Source organism: Corvus moneduloides, chromosome 1, assembly GCF_009650955.1.
Source record: "Corvus moneduloides isolate bCorMon1 chromosome 1, bCorMon1.pri, whole genome shotgun sequence".
Classification (NCBI taxonomy): domain Eukaryota; kingdom Metazoa; phylum Chordata; class Aves; order Passeriformes; family Corvidae; genus Corvus; species Corvus moneduloides.
Window position 1 is genome coordinate 71028170 of NC_045476.1, and position 20958 is coordinate 71049127.

General features: G+C 41.3%; 1 protein-coding gene across 8 annotated transcripts in view; it reads right to left on the bottom strand.

Annotated features, from left to right (window-relative positions):
* Positions 1 to 20958, bottom strand: part of PHACTR1 (phosphatase and actin regulator 1) — a 308524-nt gene that overhangs the window by 46858 nt on the left and 240708 nt on the right. For all 8 annotated transcript variants that reach the window (XM_032115284.1, XM_032115226.1, XM_032115244.1 and 5 more), the window contains 3 exons: positions 11587 to 11917; positions 3027 to 3235; positions 1377 to 1533 (listed from right to left, as the gene is read on the bottom strand). In XM_032115284.1, coding sequence (XP_031971175.1) covers positions 1377 to 1533; positions 3027 to 3235; positions 11587 to 11917 — 697 coding nt within the window. The remainder of the gene's footprint in view (positions 1 to 1376; positions 1534 to 3026; positions 3236 to 11586; positions 11918 to 20958) is intronic.

Sequence of the window (20958 nt, forward strand, 5' to 3'; positions counted from 1 at the left end):
ACACTACTTTTCTTGATCAGCCAGAGCTGGAAAATTTCAGAAAGACCTAAGTAATTTAGGCAAATAGGCAACACGGTGGAAATGTTGTTCATTGGAAGGTTGCAAGTCATTGCAAGGTCAAGCAATGAGACAGACTAAGAGAAAAAAAATTAAATTCCTCACATGCTTCAAAATGGTTCAAACTTAATCATATAAGCACTGAGACCTTCCTGTTCTTTGGGACCCAGCGCTCCATTGCAGGCATAGTCTAACAAGGCTGGAATAAAGCCAAATAAAGACTGAACTGAAAAATCACAGTACCAGCAACAGTGCAGCACCATCTTACATATTTTGGGCATGTTTGCTGAAGCCCCTCAACAAGAATACTGAAGAATTAGACAGGTCTTGGAGTAGGCTAAGCATGATCCAACACAAAAACTTTCAAAGACATGTTGGAAAGGTGTGGTTAGTTTATTCCAGAGGTGATAAACAAGGTCATGCAAGAAAAGTAAATAAAATGCTGAACTTGGTGTTTACCAGGAGCTCCTATTCCTCCTGTCTCCACAACATGGTAGCAGTGTTTCCCCCCTATCCGCCCACCCCCAAAATAAAAAAATTAAAACCTGCAAGAAAATTCCCAACAACTGGCTGCTCATCTCCTCGTGGTTTTCTTACTGGAGAGCAACTAACAGCATTCACCAGCTCTGCATACCACCAAGATGACACCACAAGAGGATTAAATTGATTACAGAAATCCTGACATGTGCATAGAAGGTTCTTAAGACAGTTCTAGCTGACCTCAGTTTACTAATTCTTGTCAGAAATCCTCCACATTTAATGGCCACCCCTTTATACCCCATGCAACACAGAACACCAGAACGGTTGGTGAGTAACACTGTTATGAAGAAGAAAGTGTCTAGACAGGGTAAATCTGTCCAACCTGACCCAATAGAGGCAAGTACTAAAGGACTTAACCTATTTTGTACCAGGGAAAGCCTCAGCTATTCACAGGAGATGCAGTCAGAAGAGAAAGTTATACTTCTGACCTTTGGCCAAACTAATAGCTTATAAAATAGCACCTGCAACTACAGTCCAAAATGGTATCAAAGCTGAACATTTTCCAGTGAGGTGCCAAAAAGAACCAAATTCACGTAGCTCATGCTGATACTTAATACAGCCAAAGTTCCCATAGCATCTGCCAGGAAAATGAAATCAGGAGTTGTATGGGAAGCTTTATTGGAGCAGAAATAATGTCTAGGCCCATTTTTTTCCTCTCCATGGCTTTTCCTCTTGAACATTGTAATGAAACAGATCTCAAATGTTTAAAGTCTAAGGAAAAAGCTATATCCCACCACATATTTCCAAAAGCAAGAGTTAAAAAAACGTTTGTCTCTTACCTTGTTAGCTTTGTCCCGATCTGCTGCCTAAGTTCAAGCCTCTCTTCATCAGTCTGCATGGGGAGGATGTTCTTTTCCTCCAGCTCTCGCTTGGAAGGCCTGTTACTTAATTTGATTGCTAAAGAGTCCTTCCTGCAGAGTTTCCTTGCCAGGGGGCCTGTGGGAGAGAGGAGATGCTCTGCCAAAGGAGGTGTCATCATTTCATTACAACATGCAGCTGGCAAAGAAGCACTAGCCAAGGGAGGATATGAGGCTCTCCTTTACACTGGTATGGACTATGGGAAAAGGGGTGTCATTAACTTCATGTGCTCAGTTAACCTCAATTCATATCATAATAAGGAAAAGCTGAAATTGGTAGGTATACAGGAGATAGAAGTTAATATATTGCTCCATAGAGGGGAGTGGATAAGAAGGGCTTGTTTTAGAATTGCTAGTAGCATCTGTAGCTTTCTGTAGCACAGTATTTCCACATAACGGAATGAAAAATTCAACCTCAGAATCTGGGCAGGCAGCAGATTCTGAGTGAAAAGAGAGGGCTATCTGAATCTCTCTTGCACTGTCATATCAAGACATTCAAGCCAGCACTAGAAGGAGTCAAAAGTCAATCAGGAACAGCACAAATCTCTATGTACATTAACTGACTGCTTCTCAGGCAGTGACAGTGGCAAAGACACTGTAAAAACCAGTGGCCTTTTATGGCTCATATGTGCTTTCTCAGGCTTGTGTCCAAAGCAGTTTGAGCAAGCAAGAGAGACACAAACAGAGAGACACAAACACATGGGAATTTTGGCCTTTGTCAGGAGAGTGTGAGATAGCACAGTTCTGCTCTGTTTTTAGTTTAGGAGCAAACACTGCTTAATTTCACTTGCAGGGTAAGGTGGTGTTCTGAGGAGATGAAATATGCCTGTTTTAGAATCTTCTTTCTGTGTGTTTTAAAAGGGATGTTTGATTATACTGCTTCCAGTTTTCAGAAGAAAAGAAATGCAAGGGCCTGGAACTTCAGTCTCTGGGATGACAAGCAGTTGTCATACATAAAGTACTGTATCTTGTCTTCATGGGAGAGTCCCACGATGCCATACTCGGGCAGGAGCTGAGTTTCCTTACAGTGGTCAGGAAGGCCACAGGTCTTTTCCCAGTCTGTAATTGTGATATGGCTACCAATTAACCTCTTCTTATCTGAGCCAAATCCTCTGATTGTGAGCCCTTTCAAAGCATGTGCACATTTATGATTCTGAAGTGATTTAATACTGACTACATATAAAAACTCTGATTCTCTACATGTGGCACTTATTTCATCCTTCTGAAGTACCTATTGAGATGATCTCGACTTAAGCCAAAGGCAGGGCTTCTCTTCACCACGGGCACTTGGGAAAGTGAATCCAAATGCCAATTTGTAATTGAACTAATGTAAGCCTAAACCTGTCATCTGAATTTGGCCTGAGCACTACCCAGACAGCAATTCATGTACATCAGGGGAATCACTAAAAACTCATACTACTTGTTATTTTGAATTGGCATCCCCATGTAGTCAAGCTCTGAGAGTTACGAAAGCCACAGCCAAGAAAGAAAATACACAGGCCTTGTGTTTCCTTTGTGTATTGTGAGTTCAGAGTAAAATAAGTGAGAAAGGAAAAATGGAATGAGTCTTACTTGTAAATAAGGAGTTATCCTCCTCTTCATCTTCCTCTTCTTCCTCTTCCTGCCTTGGATAGAGGCAGGAAGAATCTTCATAGTCAGTTTCATGAGGCACATTTTCTTTATTGTCATCGCATTCGATCACAACAGTTGGCACTTGTCTCATGTCTGGAAGGCCCCCAGGTCCTGTTTTTGTAACACTGTCACTTGTGTGTAAACCAGAGCTGTTGGGAAAGAAAAAAGAATAAATAAACTAAAGGAAACAGCTCAATGAAAGCCAGAGTTGCTTCTCTCACTGTGTATAGGAAAGTAGTGGTCTTTCACCCCTTTTTGAGAAGAAATGAGAACAGAAAGATCTTCAAGACCAGCAAGACATCTAATGGGTTTAAACGGAGTCCTTATTAGATTTAGGATACAACACTTATTAGGGAGAGGTAGGACAGTTCTAAAGATCTGTGGCAAATACTAAGTGACCAGTTACTCAGAGCAGTAAGCACCAGCTACTCAGTGGTAAGCATTTCTCCAGCCTGGTGTCTGTGTGACCTCTCCACTGGTGTGCAGGCAGCAAGGAATGTGAAAGGTGGAAGGGAGGAAGTACAGACTGTAGACGATAACTGTAGAAAGGCAGAGGGAAAATATGGCTTGCACTAGTTGGACAAGATGATGTTGAGTGACTTGAGGGGACGGCAAGGGCACAACTTTCTGACGCGCAGGGGAGCGAGCATGTGAAACTGGGCTTGGAGAAAAGGGACTTTGGGACCAGGTGAGAGTAACCAAGGAAGTAGCCAAAACCTGAGAGGTTTGTTTGCTAATGGTACAGTTACATACTGGGGGGTGGCCATGATGATATCCCTTCTCCTGCCCCAGCTCCTTATCCAACCAGGTGCTGAAGATCAATCAGAATTGGTGCTAACATCGTATTTCTTTTGTTACAGGTGTGATTGATTATTTTCTGCATCTTATGAGGTTAAGAATAGTGGTGAGGACTGCTACCATCTAGCTGTTTGTGTTGAATTCAAAGCCCTTTACCAAATAACATATCAAGTAGGAAAACAGGAATATGAGGAGGTGAACACAATGTCAAACACAAAGTGAAAGGAAAAGTCAGGAACAGAATCATGTTTCCCAACCAGTTTTTATCTAAATAGCTCATGTTGCTTTTCCAGTGTGAAATCAGAATGAGAGACTGGCAGGAAAAAATGGTGGTAGCTCAGGATTATTTGTGAGACAGCAGAAACCGCCCTCTCTCTGAAGTCCTGGCTGATGCAACAGCTATACGAAAAATGGGGAACATTTGCCTGTTGGACACCCTCTGTATGTCAAATGCCCATTTTACTTTCCAGAAGAACACAGGTGTGAAAGTAGATGTGTTGGCCAAGTTGACCTTGAGGCACACAAACTTGGATCTGACAATTATTGAGAAGCCTCAATTGCCTTGAATTAATTTTAGCCTGCTCTGAATACCAGAGGTATTCTGCATCTTGAATAAAATGTAGTCTTCTCTTTAAAAGATTTCTACTGAAATCTACTGACTTTACTATTTTCCACTTAAAACATTTTGCTTTCTTCTAACCCAAAAGTTAGAATGGATTCTTAAATGGCTGCCAGATAACATTCCACGGAGACTTTTAAAAATGTAGTTCTAGGAATATAATGCTATAATGTTCCCAAATATGCTTAGGGATGAAAGAGAAGAAAAGGCTTCAGATCCTGTGAACACACCATACCATGTTGTTATTATCATCTTCAGCTTCAAAGAAATAATTTTGTTAATTCCAACATTTACTACTGCAGACTAACCAACAGTGAGATGCAGAGCTTTACTGGATGCCTTGAAGAGAGAAACTCCATTTTCTTTGTGATAGTCCATTTTTTGTATCACAAAGTAAGAGAAATTCATGAAGAATTGGCTTGCAAATTTTTGTATTGGACTTCCATGAGCTTGACACGAAAAACTTTATCCCAGATGCAGTTTTAGAATTCATCAGCTGAATTCTCATAATGACACATCAACGCACTACAATTTTTAAAAACTTTGAACCAACTTTTGATTTACTGAAATGCTTTTGGAATTTTTATATTATGAACTTCATTAAATCTGTTTTCTCTGTAAGCTAATTTTTGAGTAAGTCTTTTAAAGAGGAAAGGGAGGAAATGTAAAAGTCTGGAAGGAAATTTCTGAGAAAAACTGTAATACTGTGAAATTCTGTTAACATTGCTAAGAAAAAATACCCCAAGCCTTCCAATCGCATACACGCAACCACTGAATCATTCAGTCAATTTTAGAACAATAAATACACAGAGAGTAAGTACAAATTCATTAAGGCCCTTCTGGAAGTACAAATGAAAGGAACAAGAAGTAGTTCAGCATCCTGGACTATTTGGTGCTTCCCTGTTCTGTGAAGGATTGATGTAGAATTACGGATGCATCCTTATGGGTGTGTACATAGGGTAGCAGATATCAAAGTGATCCATCAATTTAGGTTATCGAACAGATATTGGATAGCAACAAGATTTTCAAGTTACCAGAGAGGATTTTTATTTGAACTAGTGATCTAGAAATAGGCAGCTTCTCATCTCATTGTAAGTTTTCTGAATCATCCGCTTTCTTGATAATACTACTTTCTATTTTAAGCCCCTCATTTTTCCTAGTGTTTTGTGTCGTTCTTGATTAAAATCAGCCCTTTCCACAGCAATTTCACTAAGTCAGCTGTCTAAGCAGAGTGCTTATGAAATACATGCAGTACTGCAGTATACTTAAGAAAGACAAATCAAGGTCACTGGATATGTCCATTGTGTATAAATGACTCTGGGTCATTAGCAAAACTCCCACATGGTCAGGTGGTCTACACCACAGAATTTTTTAGCACTATTCACCAAAAAGCATACTATTGTTTCAAAAAGCCCATTTTAAATCAGTTTTGTGTTTTGCAACAAAATTAGAGAAAAAAACTACAGTTAAGCAAGTGCTTGTTTCAAGAAGATCTTAATGCACGGATTTGAACAATTCATAGCTCTCCAGCACAAGAACTTGCAATTACTGCTGCATCATCTTTACATGATCAAAACAGCAAAAAAGTTACACCACTACAGCTTGCAATGTTTTTAGATAGAAAATACTTTAATGAAAAATCACAATTTAAGCATATGAGTGACTTATGGTACAGACAAAATAAAAAAAAAGAAAAAAAGTGAAATACCTCCTGTAAAATCTAGTGGGAAAAACATGCACACTTCTCATCTGTTATCCCAGGCCCTTTGATTTTGGAATAAAGCATTACATTTTTCTCAACATGTTTTCAGATCCAAGTACACTTTTCTGTACTCACCAGTTAAAACAAAAAATCTGAAAAAACTTCAAACCATTGTATATCCGTTTCTACTACAGGAATGTGTGTGAGAAACAGAGAGAGAAGGCAGAACTATAAATATGAAGTGCTTCTATCCTTAGGCAATGCTAAAGTTTAGACAAGATGCAATTCTCTTGACAAGTTTTATGGAAGAGAAACGTTTTCTGACTCAAATATGTTTCGTAAGATTTATAAGACACTGGCAGTAAGATCTAATGCATCTCATTTCATAAATCTACAGTCTGAAGCTGAGCTGCGTGTCCCAGAGGAACTGGTCTCACACACAGTCTCTTTGGACACAGTGATTTTTCACTGCTCCACCGCAGAGGCAATTCTAGCCCGGAGTGAGATATTGCCACTTAACAGCTCTTTAGTATGTACGTTGGACAAACTGAGGCCTGGATTCATCTGCGCCCGCTCCTGTACATGAACCCACAGAGTAAATGAAATTAATTGTCACCTTTCCAGACAGGCTGAGAATTATACAGGCAAGGCAGAAAATCAGGCTATTTCAGATCAAGAAACTGCCTCACTAAGTCAAAATTAAAGACACGTTTCGGTGTCACGAGAGGGTTTCTAAAGCTTCTTTAGCCACTGTTTGTGATGCACAGCTTTGGGGCATGGTGTTTCTTCTCAAATACATTTCAGTCAGGAGGATGAAATCTGCGTATTTTGGTGGCAGGGCTTACCAGATTTTCATAAACTCCTAAAATGCATTCTAAAATGGTGAAAAATGGTGTCCAAATCTAGAGCTTTACTTACGCTTGACACACACCCTTTGGGCTGAAGGGGAAAGTCATTTGCAGTAGGACACAAACTGGCAACAGAGGTTGCAGAAAAAAGGTTACATGAAAATTACACATTTCTCTGTTTCAACTTAATCTACCATAAAACTGGTAATTTATCAGGGAGAATAGAGGCAAACTGGCAGCACAAATGACATGTCATAATAGTCATACTATGACAAGGGGCAGATTGCCCTTCTGAGAATAGGGTATGAATAGACGTTATGAGTACCAGAAAATGTTTGCAATCAAAAGCGTTAAGTGCACAAATGAACTTAATGTTCTATAATGTCTGTAATAAAATTGAATAAAAAAATCCAGGAAGTAACTGCCATTTTAAGCCATAAGAACAACTGGGACTTGAATAGCTATTACACGCTTTTTAATGTACCTTAAGACCTTAACTTATTAATATGCACTAGATCTAGGTGAGGCAGTTACATGCAATCACTCCTGCAGAGGGGAAAATAGAGAGACTCAGTAACTTTCTCAAGGTCAAAGACAGAAAAATCTGGCTTCCAGGTCTGTACAGAGGGAGAGCTCATTTTTCTCTGGCAAGCCTGTGGCTCATTGGCAAAGCACTGATTTCAACTATCAGTCTTCAAATGTTGTTACACTATCCAAATTCCAGAGACCTTAACTGTGTGAGCAAAAAATCCAGATTGTTAGAGGAACAGAATGTTTTAGCCTTTCATCTGTTTTTCATGTCCACACTCAGAGACGTGGTGAAGAGGAGAGTTGTGAGGTCTAAGAAAAGTTTACTGGGCAAAATACGGATTTGATACAACCTGATACAGCAAGTATCAATAGAGCTTAAATGACCTTGAGGAGCTTCCACTGCACCAGGATCAAAGAAACTAGATACAAGGAAGAAAAGGAAAAATTCCATAAGGAAAAAAATGTAGAGCTGAAACCTGATCTATACTTGTCTATATGATCATCCCTTATTAAAAACAAAACACTATTCTAAATAATCCCTCAAAATACCAGACCTGGCAGCATTGCTACTGCAGCACCATGGCAATTATTCTGTGAAGTTGTAGGATACTTTTGAGATAATGTCTGACATCAGAAGAAAAAGCCCCTTAGTATTCACCAGAAGGTGCCTCAGAGACTTATCAGGCTCTCTCATCTCCTCAAGATTATTGACCCAACAGCAGTAGCCCAGTACATTGTTAGCTTGGAAGGAACAGCAAAGGATGCCACTCCATATCCTATGCATGCTACAGAAGTGAGCACACTACCGAATTTCAAACAGAGGAAGGAGATCTAGGATCTCTGCAGTTTTAACAGGCCCTCAAGAGTTTTGGGCTGAAGTGTACAGTGACAAATACTGCAGCATAATTTCTCTTGGGTTTAATGCAGATTTTTACAATAAGGGAAAGTAAGCACTGTCAAAAATTGTAGAAAACAGTGGCATGGTGTTGTATTTGGTGCAAATAATTGTCTCCCAAGTTAAATAAATATATTTAAAAAATCTGCACAAATCTTCAAGCAAACTTGGCAAATTTATCTAGATCACAATGTGGCTTGAAAAAGCAAATGAAGAATTTAACAGTAAGATCAGCTCCACAGACCTGTAAATGGTTTGAAATACTTCTACCTCTAAGTACTACAAAAATAACAATTGCTGTTGCAGAGGAGACAATCATGACCTATTTTCTCCCTTGTGAATGCAAAAGTTATTGATTTGTATTGACAAGCAGCACAACTTAAGTACTCAATACATTAATCCATGATTTAAATAAGTTTATCAACACAAAAAAAAAAGGCTGTGAAAAATCTGTCTCCAATATCATGAACTAGGATTCATATTAATTTTAAATGTGAAATATCAGTGCCACAACCTTTTCTTATTTTCTTCTTATTAATTGCAAAGGGAAGCAACTGCTTCAAATTGGGACATGAATCCTTGCTTACTCAGTTTTTAACAAGCAGCAGAGCTTCAGCTTCAAATTAATAGTTAAACCCAAACAGCATCACTGTCTTGAAATCAGTTAAACGTATTTGTAGACATAAACATGATGGATGACTAGAAATTGGAGCATTCATTGCTGTGGGGCAACAGATGCCACAATGAAGTCATGCTCTGAAAGATGTCACTGGGCTCAGGCTAACAAAGGGCCTTCTGCACAAGTGCGAGCCAGACATTAAGACGTCCGACCTAAGCTGGGGATGGCATGGGAAGTGCAGCCCCAAAGGAGCCTTTGGAAGACAACAGCTACGCTCTGCGCCTGGCACATTGAATTTTGGGGTGGTGTAGAGGCACCTGACCAGCCATGATGGCAATGTGAGAGGTAAATGGGTAGTCACTGGGCATGGCAGTGGGAGGCAATGTAGATGCTCTTTCTAATCCTACCTCTACAGCTCTTTCACTGATGGGAATAGGAATGTCCTTCATAGCCCTAGTAGTTTTTCCCCAGCTGAGAATTCCCCCATGCTGTAGAAACATTAGCCCCATGATGTAATCACAGATGTGCCACTATTCTGGTACTAAAATAAGCTGGCAGTCTGAGACAGCCTCTGGTCTGCCAACTCTTTTTCAGGCAGTAAGGAGAATCTGCCATCAATAATCCAGTTGTTTCCAGCTATGGAATATAATGAAGGCAGCATTATCAGAAAGAAGTACTGGGGTAAATCATTAGGCATTTTGTCTGTTAGACCAAATATTTTGCCTTCCTGTACAACAGAAGGATGATATGATGCTCCTAGAACAAGCTGGCTACAAAGCTGTCCTTGGTACTAAATAAAACATGTAATTTTTCAGACTACGTTCTGTGTTCTGGGACTTTCTTGGTTTTCCTCTGAAAGGTAAAATAAATTTTCCAAAGCTTGCTGATGTAGCAGTCTATGAGGGCAGTTTGCATTTATATACAACATGCTACTTCACTTACTCAGACTACTTGGAGAAACACTCAGAGATACTCATAAGTGACAGTAACAAAAAACAGCCCCAAGGTGGGTAAGGCATTTCTGATCAAATGTGCTACCTCTTGCCAGATGCAAACAGCTAAGAAGGTAGCTGCTGTGGAATGGGTTAAATACTTATTTTAAGATCAAACATACAATTTAAATTAATTTAAATAATTTAAATACTGTATTAAAACCCCTCTAAGTGACTTTTAGGAAGTCTACATGAATTGTTTTGAGCTATTTGGTAATACTAATCAGATGCCCTGCTGGAGTGGCACATTGGATTCTAATTGCTCTTTCATGAATCTTCCTTTCCTTGCATTTAGCAATCCTCCACTCAACTGGAGCTCTGCATTTATACCTCAGCAGTACATATTGCAAGCCAGGCACGTCCTATTAAAATCTTCTCCATTGGCTGTATTACCTACTTCCTTGAACAGGACAACAGGGTTCAGGAAATTTGGTCTTTATATTTCCTTTCTGCCACAAACTCGTCAAACAAGCCTGGAAAGGCTCTTCCCCTGTCTCTGTTTCTCCAGAAATGACTCTGCCCTGAAGCTGTTAAACCCCTGAGGTGTCACCTCATTCAAGTCCTAGGCACATAACTCAAGCGATGACACTGATACTGAGGTTAACAGGGAACAGTGCACACCAGTATGCGGGGCAGGCCAGCCCCGGGACCGTGCGGGCCGGCCCGCCCCGAGGGTATCAGTGCAGAGCCGCGGCTCCGCGCCGCACGGTGTGGGAACGGCAGCGCTGCCCCCCGTCTCTGCCACGCTACCCGGACCAGAAATGAGCCGAGTAGCAACCAAAAGGATGCCATCCTAGCAGACCCAGCAGAATACAGAACGCGAATAAGCTACAGAAGCAGCTGCTGTGTGAGAACTCAACCGGCACCGATGTCCAAAGTCAACACCAACCAGCCGCCTCATCATTTTAAATTGAACTATTTTGCATTGTTTTACCATTTTTCTGTTGTATAAAAATTAAGCCCTTCCCTCTTCGATTTAATAAGAAAGGGGGAGATGTGGTGCTGTATTTCCCCACTGCTTTTCTTACTAAATTTTCTGCCTTTCCCACATGGTCCCCTCTTCCCCAGCCCCTAGCCCTGGCCACTCCCTCAGGTTCTCCCTTTTGGTTCCAGTACCCCAACTCTGCCCATGTACCACCCCTGCACCCTAAGATCATTCATCCATGTGCTTTCTCTGCCTCCCTTGTCCCCATAAAAACCCCCAAGGTCCCTCACCAGGTGGTCTTTCTGCCTCTGGGAACTGGCTTGTCATCATGTAATAGAAGTTCCTCTGAGGTCCATATGGAGGGACCCTTCTCGCCTCCTTTACTGCCACCATGTTGTGGAGCCGACAGCTAGCTAGAGCAGGCATGTGGGGCTGTCCGGGAGACTATGGGAGAGCAGAACTGCCATTCTATCCTAAGCACCCCCGCAGTGCTTTCCGAGAAGGCTGGGGCTTGCTAAACCAAACCAAGCAATGCAACACCAGTATGTAATTTTAAAAGTTGATCCATTACCTTTCTAGCCTGTGCATGGTCATGGCTAGTGTTTTGTTCAGTTCTTCGATCATCCGGCACCCTGAAGGGTGAATGGGCAACGTGCTGGACCCAGAAGGAAGGTGCTGGCTGTGGCTGCCGTACTGGAGCTGGTGCTGGTGAGCTGCTAACTGGGATGGCAGGACAGTGTGATGCTGCTGGGTCAAAGGCTGCTGGGAGCTCTTCTGCGTGGAATAGGATGAGAGAGAGAGGTCTGGCCCCCCTAAAGGCATGCAAATCATGACTTTCTTTGGAGGTAGTGGAGGTGACAGTTTAACTGGCATACAAGGCAGTTTCACAGGAGCGCCAGGATCTAAAAAAAAAGAAAGAGAGCCCTGGTGTTAATTTTTATGTCAGGAAGATGGAGACGAGAGTAACTGCCTGGGTGAGCAGGTATAGAGGTTGCTACTCCACACCTTCCCTGTTGTGACAGACAACTCCTATTGTATGCTCAGCATGGTCTCCAGAAAAAATGCTGTTGTTTTGCAGCACTCCTGAGTCCCACAAAAAAACATCTCAGGGCTGTGCATGTCCCTTAATAAACACATTAAGCAACACTTAACAAGGCTTGTGGCACACTTTGATGCTTTAAAGCCCTAATCCTCCAAAATAGCCCTGTGGGGTAGATGCAGCTTCTTGCACTCAACAGGCGCACAAATAGGGGGAGAGCAATTAGGGTGAGAGCAATTCAGTGCCTGAAGTTACAGGATGACTCACTACCATCACTGCCAGAGCAAAAGCTCAGGGATTCCTGATCCATTTCAGCCACTGCAGTGCAATTACTACAAGTCACGCTTCTTACGGGTTTGTAATGTGCAAAACATCTGGTGTAAAAAAATTACAGTAGAGGGCAAAAGAGAAAGGAAATAAAGTTTGAATACTAAACAGGACAGGTTTGAAAAATGGAGGGTACATGAGGAGAAAAGTTAAAGGGCAGTAGATTGTTAGGACTAATGTATTCTTTTACAGAAGCAAGCACTGTTCCCTGGACTCATGCACTGAATTTTACCTTTTTAACTCTACCTAAATGTTCACTGAAACCCATAGTTGATCAGCCAGGCAAAGACTTCCCTGACTTCAATGAGAAATCCGTGAGAGGTCCACAAGCAAGCCCCTCTTCCAGAACTCAACTGCAGGATGGAGATTTTTGGAGTTGCACTGTGAAATATTTTCAGAAGGGAAAAGAAGTAACATGAGGGCTTGTAGTTGCCAAGATGGGTGGGGGAAATGGTCACAACATATGCTAAGAGCAAAAGAGAGAGAAATATATACACTGTGAGCAACAACTCTGAGTTTGTCCCTAGGAGGAAGGCCAGGCCCTTTCCAGCCTGGAATACTGCACTTATTTGTCTCTGCAATTTAGCTCTGTGGGCAATGCTTGCATGACCTTTGGTCTCTTGCTACTTCAGTCCATTCCTCTTGCTGCAACATGGAATTGCAGGGCCAGAATCCTTTTTTGACCTGAGGAAGCTTGGGAGTTAGATGCTGCTCTCCAAAGGTCATTGGTCTCCTGAGCACTATGAGATTTCTAAAATCCTTTTCCAAATGGTTCTTTTTAGTTTAAACTATCCTTCCCCCCATCCCCTTCATTCTTTCCTTCCTCCTGGCCTATTCTGGGTATTGCCTGTTCTTCCACCTGTATCTAATAGCCAGGATGATATGAAGACTAGCAAGCAGTAACACTTCTTGAAAATGATTAAGCATCATAAGGTGAAAAAAGACCATGAGCCAAGTCCAGATATGTCTCTTGACTTATTTTAGTGCTAGTCAGATCTTCCACAGTATCCACTTGATATTAGTGGTTTTGCTATGCAAGGAGCAAGATGCTGACAGTGTAAGCCTTCCCCCTCTCCAGAGTGTTTCTATTGGCTAACAACATAGAGGGGTCAAAGGGAGTGCAAAGATGAAATACCACGTGCTGGTTTTGCTTGAGGTAGAGTTAATTTTCTTCACGGTGTCTGGTATGGAGCTCTTTTGGATTTGTGCTGAATACAGGGCTGATAACACAGAGATGTTTTTGTTACTGCTGAGCAGGGCTTGCACAGAGCCAAGGCCTTTTCTGCTTTTTGAACTGCCACACTGTTGAGAAAACCTGGGATGCATGGGAAGCTGGGAGGAGACACAACCGGGACAGGTGACCCCAGCTGACCAAAGGGATATTCCAGACCATATGACATCATGGTCAGTATACAAACTGAAGGTAAGAAGGAGGAAGGGGGGATGTTGGGAGTGATGGCATTTGTATTTCCAAGTAGCCATTACTTGTGATGGGGCAGGCCCTGCCCTCCTAGAGATGGTTGAACACCTGCCTGCTCATGGGAAGCAGTGAACAAATTCCTTGTTTTTCTTTGCTTGTGTGCATGGCTTTTGCTTTTCCTACTGAACTGTCTTTATCTCAACTAATTTGTTTTTTCATTTTTACCTTTCTGATTTTCTCCCCGATCCCACCGGTGGGGGAGAGAGTGAGTGGCTGTGTGGGGCGTGACTGCTGGCTGGGGTTACACCATGATGTAGGGGCATGGGGAAAAAGTGGCCTTTCCACATTGCAGAGTGGAAGAGTTACAGAGAGTAGAATCCAAGTCTTTCACCTTTCAACGTAATATTAGATTCACTTAACATGTTGCCTCTTGCAGGCAAAATTCTTCTGATGGCTCTACCAACGCTGAAATTTAACTCATGAGTTTGCCAAAGCAATAAAAGAAAAAAAAAACACTTTCAGGATTTTCTATTCAGGCACATAAAGGTCTTCAAGTCACCTTGTTTTTCTTACAAACATATTATTTGTATATATTTCCTCTTTGTATCCTGCATAAAAGAACACACCTCTTCAATAAAAGGTAAATAACAGAAAGAGTAAAGAGTAAATAGTATAGAGCCCTGAGAATAAGGCTCCTACGGGACTTGTAGTAAAAAAGTGGGTTTTTTCATACATTTATGCTTCAGGCAATTTTACTTCTACAGCTTGTCCTGAATTACAAAGACTACACTGAGATCTGCACTTCCATTTTGACAAATACAGGTTGGTTTAAGATCCCTTTCTGCAGTATGTCAATTAAAGTCTTCATTTGACAGTGCCTGTTCCTGGATGCCCCATCACTCTGTGGCAGCCATCCTTAATGGTGAATTCAAAGAGATCCCAACTGCAGGCATCTCTTGCTTTTGACAAAAGAATAACTGGAAGTTCATCTGGGTTTGCTGCCTTTTGTGGTCCTGAAGATCAGAGCAATATTGTATGTTGGAAGTGAGCATGACATGTCAAATAGCTCAGGTATAAAGCAAACAGGGATCCTTCCTTCTTTGTTCTAAATAGTGAAAATTTCTTTTCTCATGCAAGCATTCATGTAGTAGAGTTGTGGCACAGGCACTGCAGCTCTGGAATTGCACAAGAGAACAAGTCTAGCTTAATTATCCTGAGCAGTCCCATATTCATTCCATCGTGAATCAGAGGCGCACACTCTGGTTTCGACTCAGCACAACAAAGATTCCACTTAAATTTAAACAAATGCTTCACATCAACATATTTTCAATGGTATCAGTGCTGGGTGACTCCACTGGACACTTGCCAAAAATCTTGCCCATTATTTTTCATGTCTTTATTCAGACTGACTGTGTTACACCCAGGTTCTTGAGCTTGTCTGAATATGGTCCTAATACCAAAACAGACTCTTGGAAATGAATCAGAGGAATTAAATCTACTTGTCTGCCCTTCACCTTCAGGAGAATTCTACTTTGTTTAAATAAAATGGTTGAAAGGAGAATGACTACAATAGGAAGAGAGTTCAATCCATTTGCTGGGAAATGTAACTGTGTATCTTCACTGACACCAGTAATGGAGACCTTGGTACTGCAAGTTTTAATGTGTGGTCTGATCAGTGACTATGCGGAGCAAGTGGGGCCTTGCCCAAATCCATGGGCTCCGGGCGCGCTGTTGGAAACTGTGCTACCATCATCTACAGTCAAGGATAGAACAACTTCTCCCTGCATGTAAGAGTGAGGTGACCGAGTTTTACAGCTCTTTCCTCTGTTTGTTTTAATTTCACAATGTACATGATTTATGAACCGGGGTGGTAACAATTATTGTCTTCAGCATGGACTATACATCAGACATGGGCATCTGTAGACAAATAAGAAGCTGGACAGGAGAAATAAGAACAAGGTATCTATGATAAGTGTCTTCTCAGTGAAACATTACCAGAGTCTTAAATCATTGCACAAAGCGCTTGTAACCAAAAAGAAGCAAACTGTGTGAAGCCAGGTGTGCAAGTCTGATTAATCTCTTCTGGCTGAGGTTTTTCATGCTCAAGAGAATAATGAGCAATTTTGCAAGATGTTGGTTTCCAGTGGGGTTGTGACCACTCAGCACTATGTAATAACTTGTATGCTAGAATTGATGAAAAAGATATTAAGACATGAACCTCTCCACTCTTGATGACAATCAATTGCTTAAAAGACAGTTGTGGATGCCACAATATTTGCTACACATCAGACTTTTGACAAGCAGGCCATCCCTTACCCTTTCCATAGAGATAATTTTGCTAACATCTGCAGTTAGCATCTGCATTTCTTTTGGGGTTTTCATGAGACAAACATATGTTTATTTGTTGCACAGGTTTGCTCCTATATGGTTTTTCTGATGTGTTAGTGGTACACTGGAGCTGTGCACCAAATATACCAACTCTGATGCTTCCTAGTCACTGAACATGGCTGGAGAATTGGTCAGCACACACTGAAGATACAACTGCTGCAGATGGGATGCTAGAAACTCCTATGTGTATGGCAGCAAATGTTGCTGCAGCAGGGGTTGTAGAAATGCTCATTAAAATCTTCAAATTCTGCCCCAGATCAATTACTGCATGGAGAAAGAGGACATGCCTGGGAATCATGGGCTTGTGGCAGAGCTGGCTGTGTTTGCTATACTGCCAGTAGCAGAAATGCTCCTTCTTGACTCCTTGCCCGAATGTAAACCAGCGTAGTACCCTGACAGCAAGGAAGGACAACAGACTCCTGGGTGGTACAAGAAAAACCAGAAGATCAAAGGATTCTTCTATTGATAGAAGGATGCCCTCCTATTTAGCAGTTCTTAAGACTGTATCTAGACTACTGCAAGCTTAGTATCCACCAGGAAAGATATCAAAAAAACAGAATGAGTTGAGCACGGGGTCACTGCAGTGGCTGAGGGCTAGAGCACCTGAGGGACTGAGGCGTGTTCAGCTTGGAGAAAAGACAGATTGTGGGGGAAAGCTTAACAGCAGCCTCCCAGTACCTACAAGCCAGGTTATCAATAATACTTTTCATGGTGTGTGGTGGGAGGAGGAAAGACAGTGGAAAAAAGTGAAAAAAAAAGAGGTTCAAGACTGGATTATAAGGAAAATATCTTCCCTGCCATGAGAAGAGCCAGTTAGTGGAGGTTTATCCAGACAGGTTGTACAGCTGGCATCCTCTGAAGCTTTCAAGACCCAGCTGGTCAAAGGCCTGAGCAACCTGGTTTGATCTCATACTTGGCTCTGCTTTGAGCAGGAGGTTGGATTAAAGACCTGCTAAGGTTCTTCCTCACCTGAATGACCTTATACTGTGACCTTTGCTGTACTATGTACTACAAGGAATTTTCTGTACTTACTACAACTAATACAACTTGTCATAAAGTTAATGAGATACTCTTTAAATTCCTTCCAAGTAATTAATTCTGTAAAATAATGTGCAAAAACTCCCCAAACCCAACAAACAGTGCAAAAACCAGTGTGGCCTGTTGAGGGAGCTCCATAGTAGAAATGGGGTGATGTGTCTGATATTTGCTGGCTTCATTTGGACAAGCAGCTTTTACTTTTTCAGCTCTTCTCTCCTGTAATCACTTGTACCTAAACGGTGGGAGCCTCTTTTCTTGTTTCAATGAGTTTTTGAGCAGATTCATAAAGACAAGTTAAAAACTGTTCTCAAAGATTTGCCATGCATCTCCTGCTGGCTACAGCAAGATCTGCAGCCCTGTCTTCAGGGGAAGATTGGAGACAGAAATTCTTTGCTGTTCTTCTGTACCACATATGCATCCAAGGCTCAGGTTGAATTTGGAGAACAAAAACAAGGCATGATCAGCCTAAAGGTTGAGAAGTATAGCTCTGCATGAATTCCTATGCAAGGCCTTGAAGAGGGTTTCAAAAATGAGAAGACTTCCTGATGCTTGTGTGATAGGTACTACTCTCCAGGAAGCAGCAGAGAGAGGAAGTATAGAGGGAGAAACTGCATCAGGGTCCCGTTTCCCATGAGAACCTGGTGAAAGAGAACTGCTTTTGCTCTGCTGCTTCTCCCTTGAGCACACAGTGAGAGAACTGTCCACTGCCCCCACATGAATGTAACCTGTCTTCATGAATGTAGCCAGCCAGAGCAGGCAGCTGGAGGTAACGTCACAGTGGAGGAAGCTCAGGGATTATGTCTTGGGCTCATCTCCAGAGGAGTCTTCTGACACGTATGTGACTACTGCATTATAAAATACTCCAGAGTATTTATTGGACAAATTGTAGTTGCAAAAACTTTTATAAAGCTGTCACTAATAACCAGCTGCTGCAAGGTAGCAGGACCCCCGGCATTCATGTTGTCAAACCTCATTCTTGTCTCTTCTGTATTGTAAGAAGTAACTTTTGAGGACTTTTAACATTTCCTACCCTGTTAAATGTTTGCCTCTAATTATGAATTAGTTCTGACTCTACACAGACATAACCAGAAAGCACAATATCTAAAAATAAGCTAAAAATGTGCTATGTGTCTCTTCAAAATCTTGAATGAAGAAAGCAAAAGAATGCAAACAGCTTAAATGCAATAGATAAGTGGCCAGATACGACCAAAGCTACACCCCATTCTAATATTAGGCTAAATTTGGGCTCAAATACACTCAGGTGTTACTGAGATCCCATCTTAGTGGCACATATTTTGTTCTCTGGTGTTTTAGGAGACTTTATGGGTTGCTGGTGATTCAATCGGAAAATATCTAATTAATTTCAGAAAACATTATCTGTGCTGGTGAAAATTAACAGCTTAATGAATCAAGATCAAAGGGAACTCTACAACATCGGGGTCTATCAAATCAGACATGCCTAGTCTCCTGTCACTTGGCCATTAAAGATTTTGTGATAATCTGGGGACTTTATCCCAGCACCCCAATTAAATTTGGTCCCAGGTGATTATTTCAACGCTTCCTAAATTTTCAGTGAAGGAAGCTACAAATGTTGTCCTAAATGCTTGGGTTCTGCATGTGGATATTGGAGAAGTAAAACAACAAAAGAAATTTCTATCTGTGTGTCTAATACTAATCATATTTGAAAACCAGTAGAAGGCTCACCAGGAGGTGACTGGCCAACAGGACATGCAGAGCAGTGAAACAACGGTATCAAAATAGTTAAGGCTCATGTTTTTCTCCTAGAGTTGCCTGTCTTCTAGGGCTACACAGGCACATCCACACCCAGTGCTGTGACAGGGATGTTCCCTGTGGAGGCAGCACCATCAAGACCACAGGACATGGTGTGAGGAAAAGCATGGAGCACTTTCTGCAGAGGTGTTGGCATCATTCCCAGTGGCTGCCCTGCAGTCTGCTCTTGGCTCCCGCCCTGTTTCTATACTGTCCCATCTCTACAGAGCCTCAGCATTGAGAAGAAGCATGCCAAGGCTGTGTGATTTATATTTGCTAGAGGCAATTCTCTCTGCCTTCCATCTTTAAAATGGATTTTTTTTTCCTTTTCATTCTCCACAAAATTAAATGTGCTCTTTTGTGTTTATTTAGGCCTGCTCTTTTATGTGCATTTCTTATCAACGAAAGGCCAATCTTTGTCTTGGCACAGGGGGACAGATATTTGAGACGGTTCAAAATGCTTTCAGAGGAAAGGAATGTTTCTTTTCCATTTCTCAAACCTGTAATAAGTTCTTTGTCAAACCCTGCAAGTCAGTCTGCATAACTTCTTGAAGAACTTAGGAATAATTTCAGAGCAAGAGAAGGTCCGACTTTTTTCCCTCAAGGTTCGTATTTAAAATATTTTTCCTTTTTTTTTTTGCCTCTGACCATGTCTGTAGTGATTTTTTAATATATGTTTGTAAAATAGATACACTTATGTACACATACACATACAGATATGTAGACAGAAGTTGAGTTGCTTCTGCATTTTCACACGTGTACCTGAACCCTTCACAGGATCACATCTCCTCTCGCAGTCCCTTGAACAGAGCTACCAGACCATTAAACCTCTGTCACTCTCCACTACCAGGCCTGGTATGTTTTAATTTGTACTTCAACCTTTTCAAAAATTCTTCAGTAGAAAAATGTGTATGCAGCATGAACAGAAAAGTTTTCATTTTGAATGCCAGAATTCAGATTTTGCTTGTTTTCTCACTCACAAGCTGAGGATGTCTCTGGAGTAATTAGAAAAAGAATAGCATTAATTCTGCTTCTCACTGAGGAGGATGCTTCATTAGGATTGATTGCTCATTTCCGAAGATTGCACATGGCTAATATAATTACCAGTGGAGAACACAAAGCACTGAGCAACATATATATCCTTTGGACCACCAAAGTAAATGGACCCTTAAGAACAAGCTGAATACTTTTATTTATAAGGAATGTATAAACGAGGGTTTCAGTACCAGCAGGAATAACTGTCAATTAAATTACGGCTCTATGACTAAACTTGAATCTCTGTTCCTTCATCCTGAAGGTTCTGTATATGCATGTACAAGAGTTTATCTGTATGCACATACAAGACTTTATATAGGACTAGATGAGACACCACTGAAGGACACCACAAAGTAAGAGAAGTCACAGTTCTGTTTCACTTTCATATGAAAGTCATCGCCATCAAGCAAGTCACTTTTGCTGATAATTTGAGTCTGATTCTACTTCACAGAAAAAACAAAACTACTCCAGAAGCCCTCATCCTTTGATTCTTCTGTTATCTCTTACAAAAGAATGGCTTATGAACCAAGGACATTTAGTACCTGAGTTTTTTTCCTATGCTATTCCTATAATTTTATTTCTGCCATATTGGCCTCATTTCTCAGTAACTTCTTATAATTGGGACAAAGTTTTAAGGGAGATCTTAGGAAGCTGGTTTTGTCCTTAGGTGAAGCCATTAATACTGCTGCCCGGCCTTGCAGGCTGCAGGACTGCCCATTCAGTTTGTAGCAAAAGGCAAAATACTAACCATTATGTGCAGAGTTTGGCAGGTAAGAAAGTAAAGAGGTTTCACATAAAATGTACAAAACTATACAGGACAAAAAAGTATGGTCATCCAAACAGAAACATGAAGAGACTACATAGAGATGACAGAAAACCAGAGCATGTTCTTTCCTAGTGAGGTCTTTCCTGATATAGATCTTAAA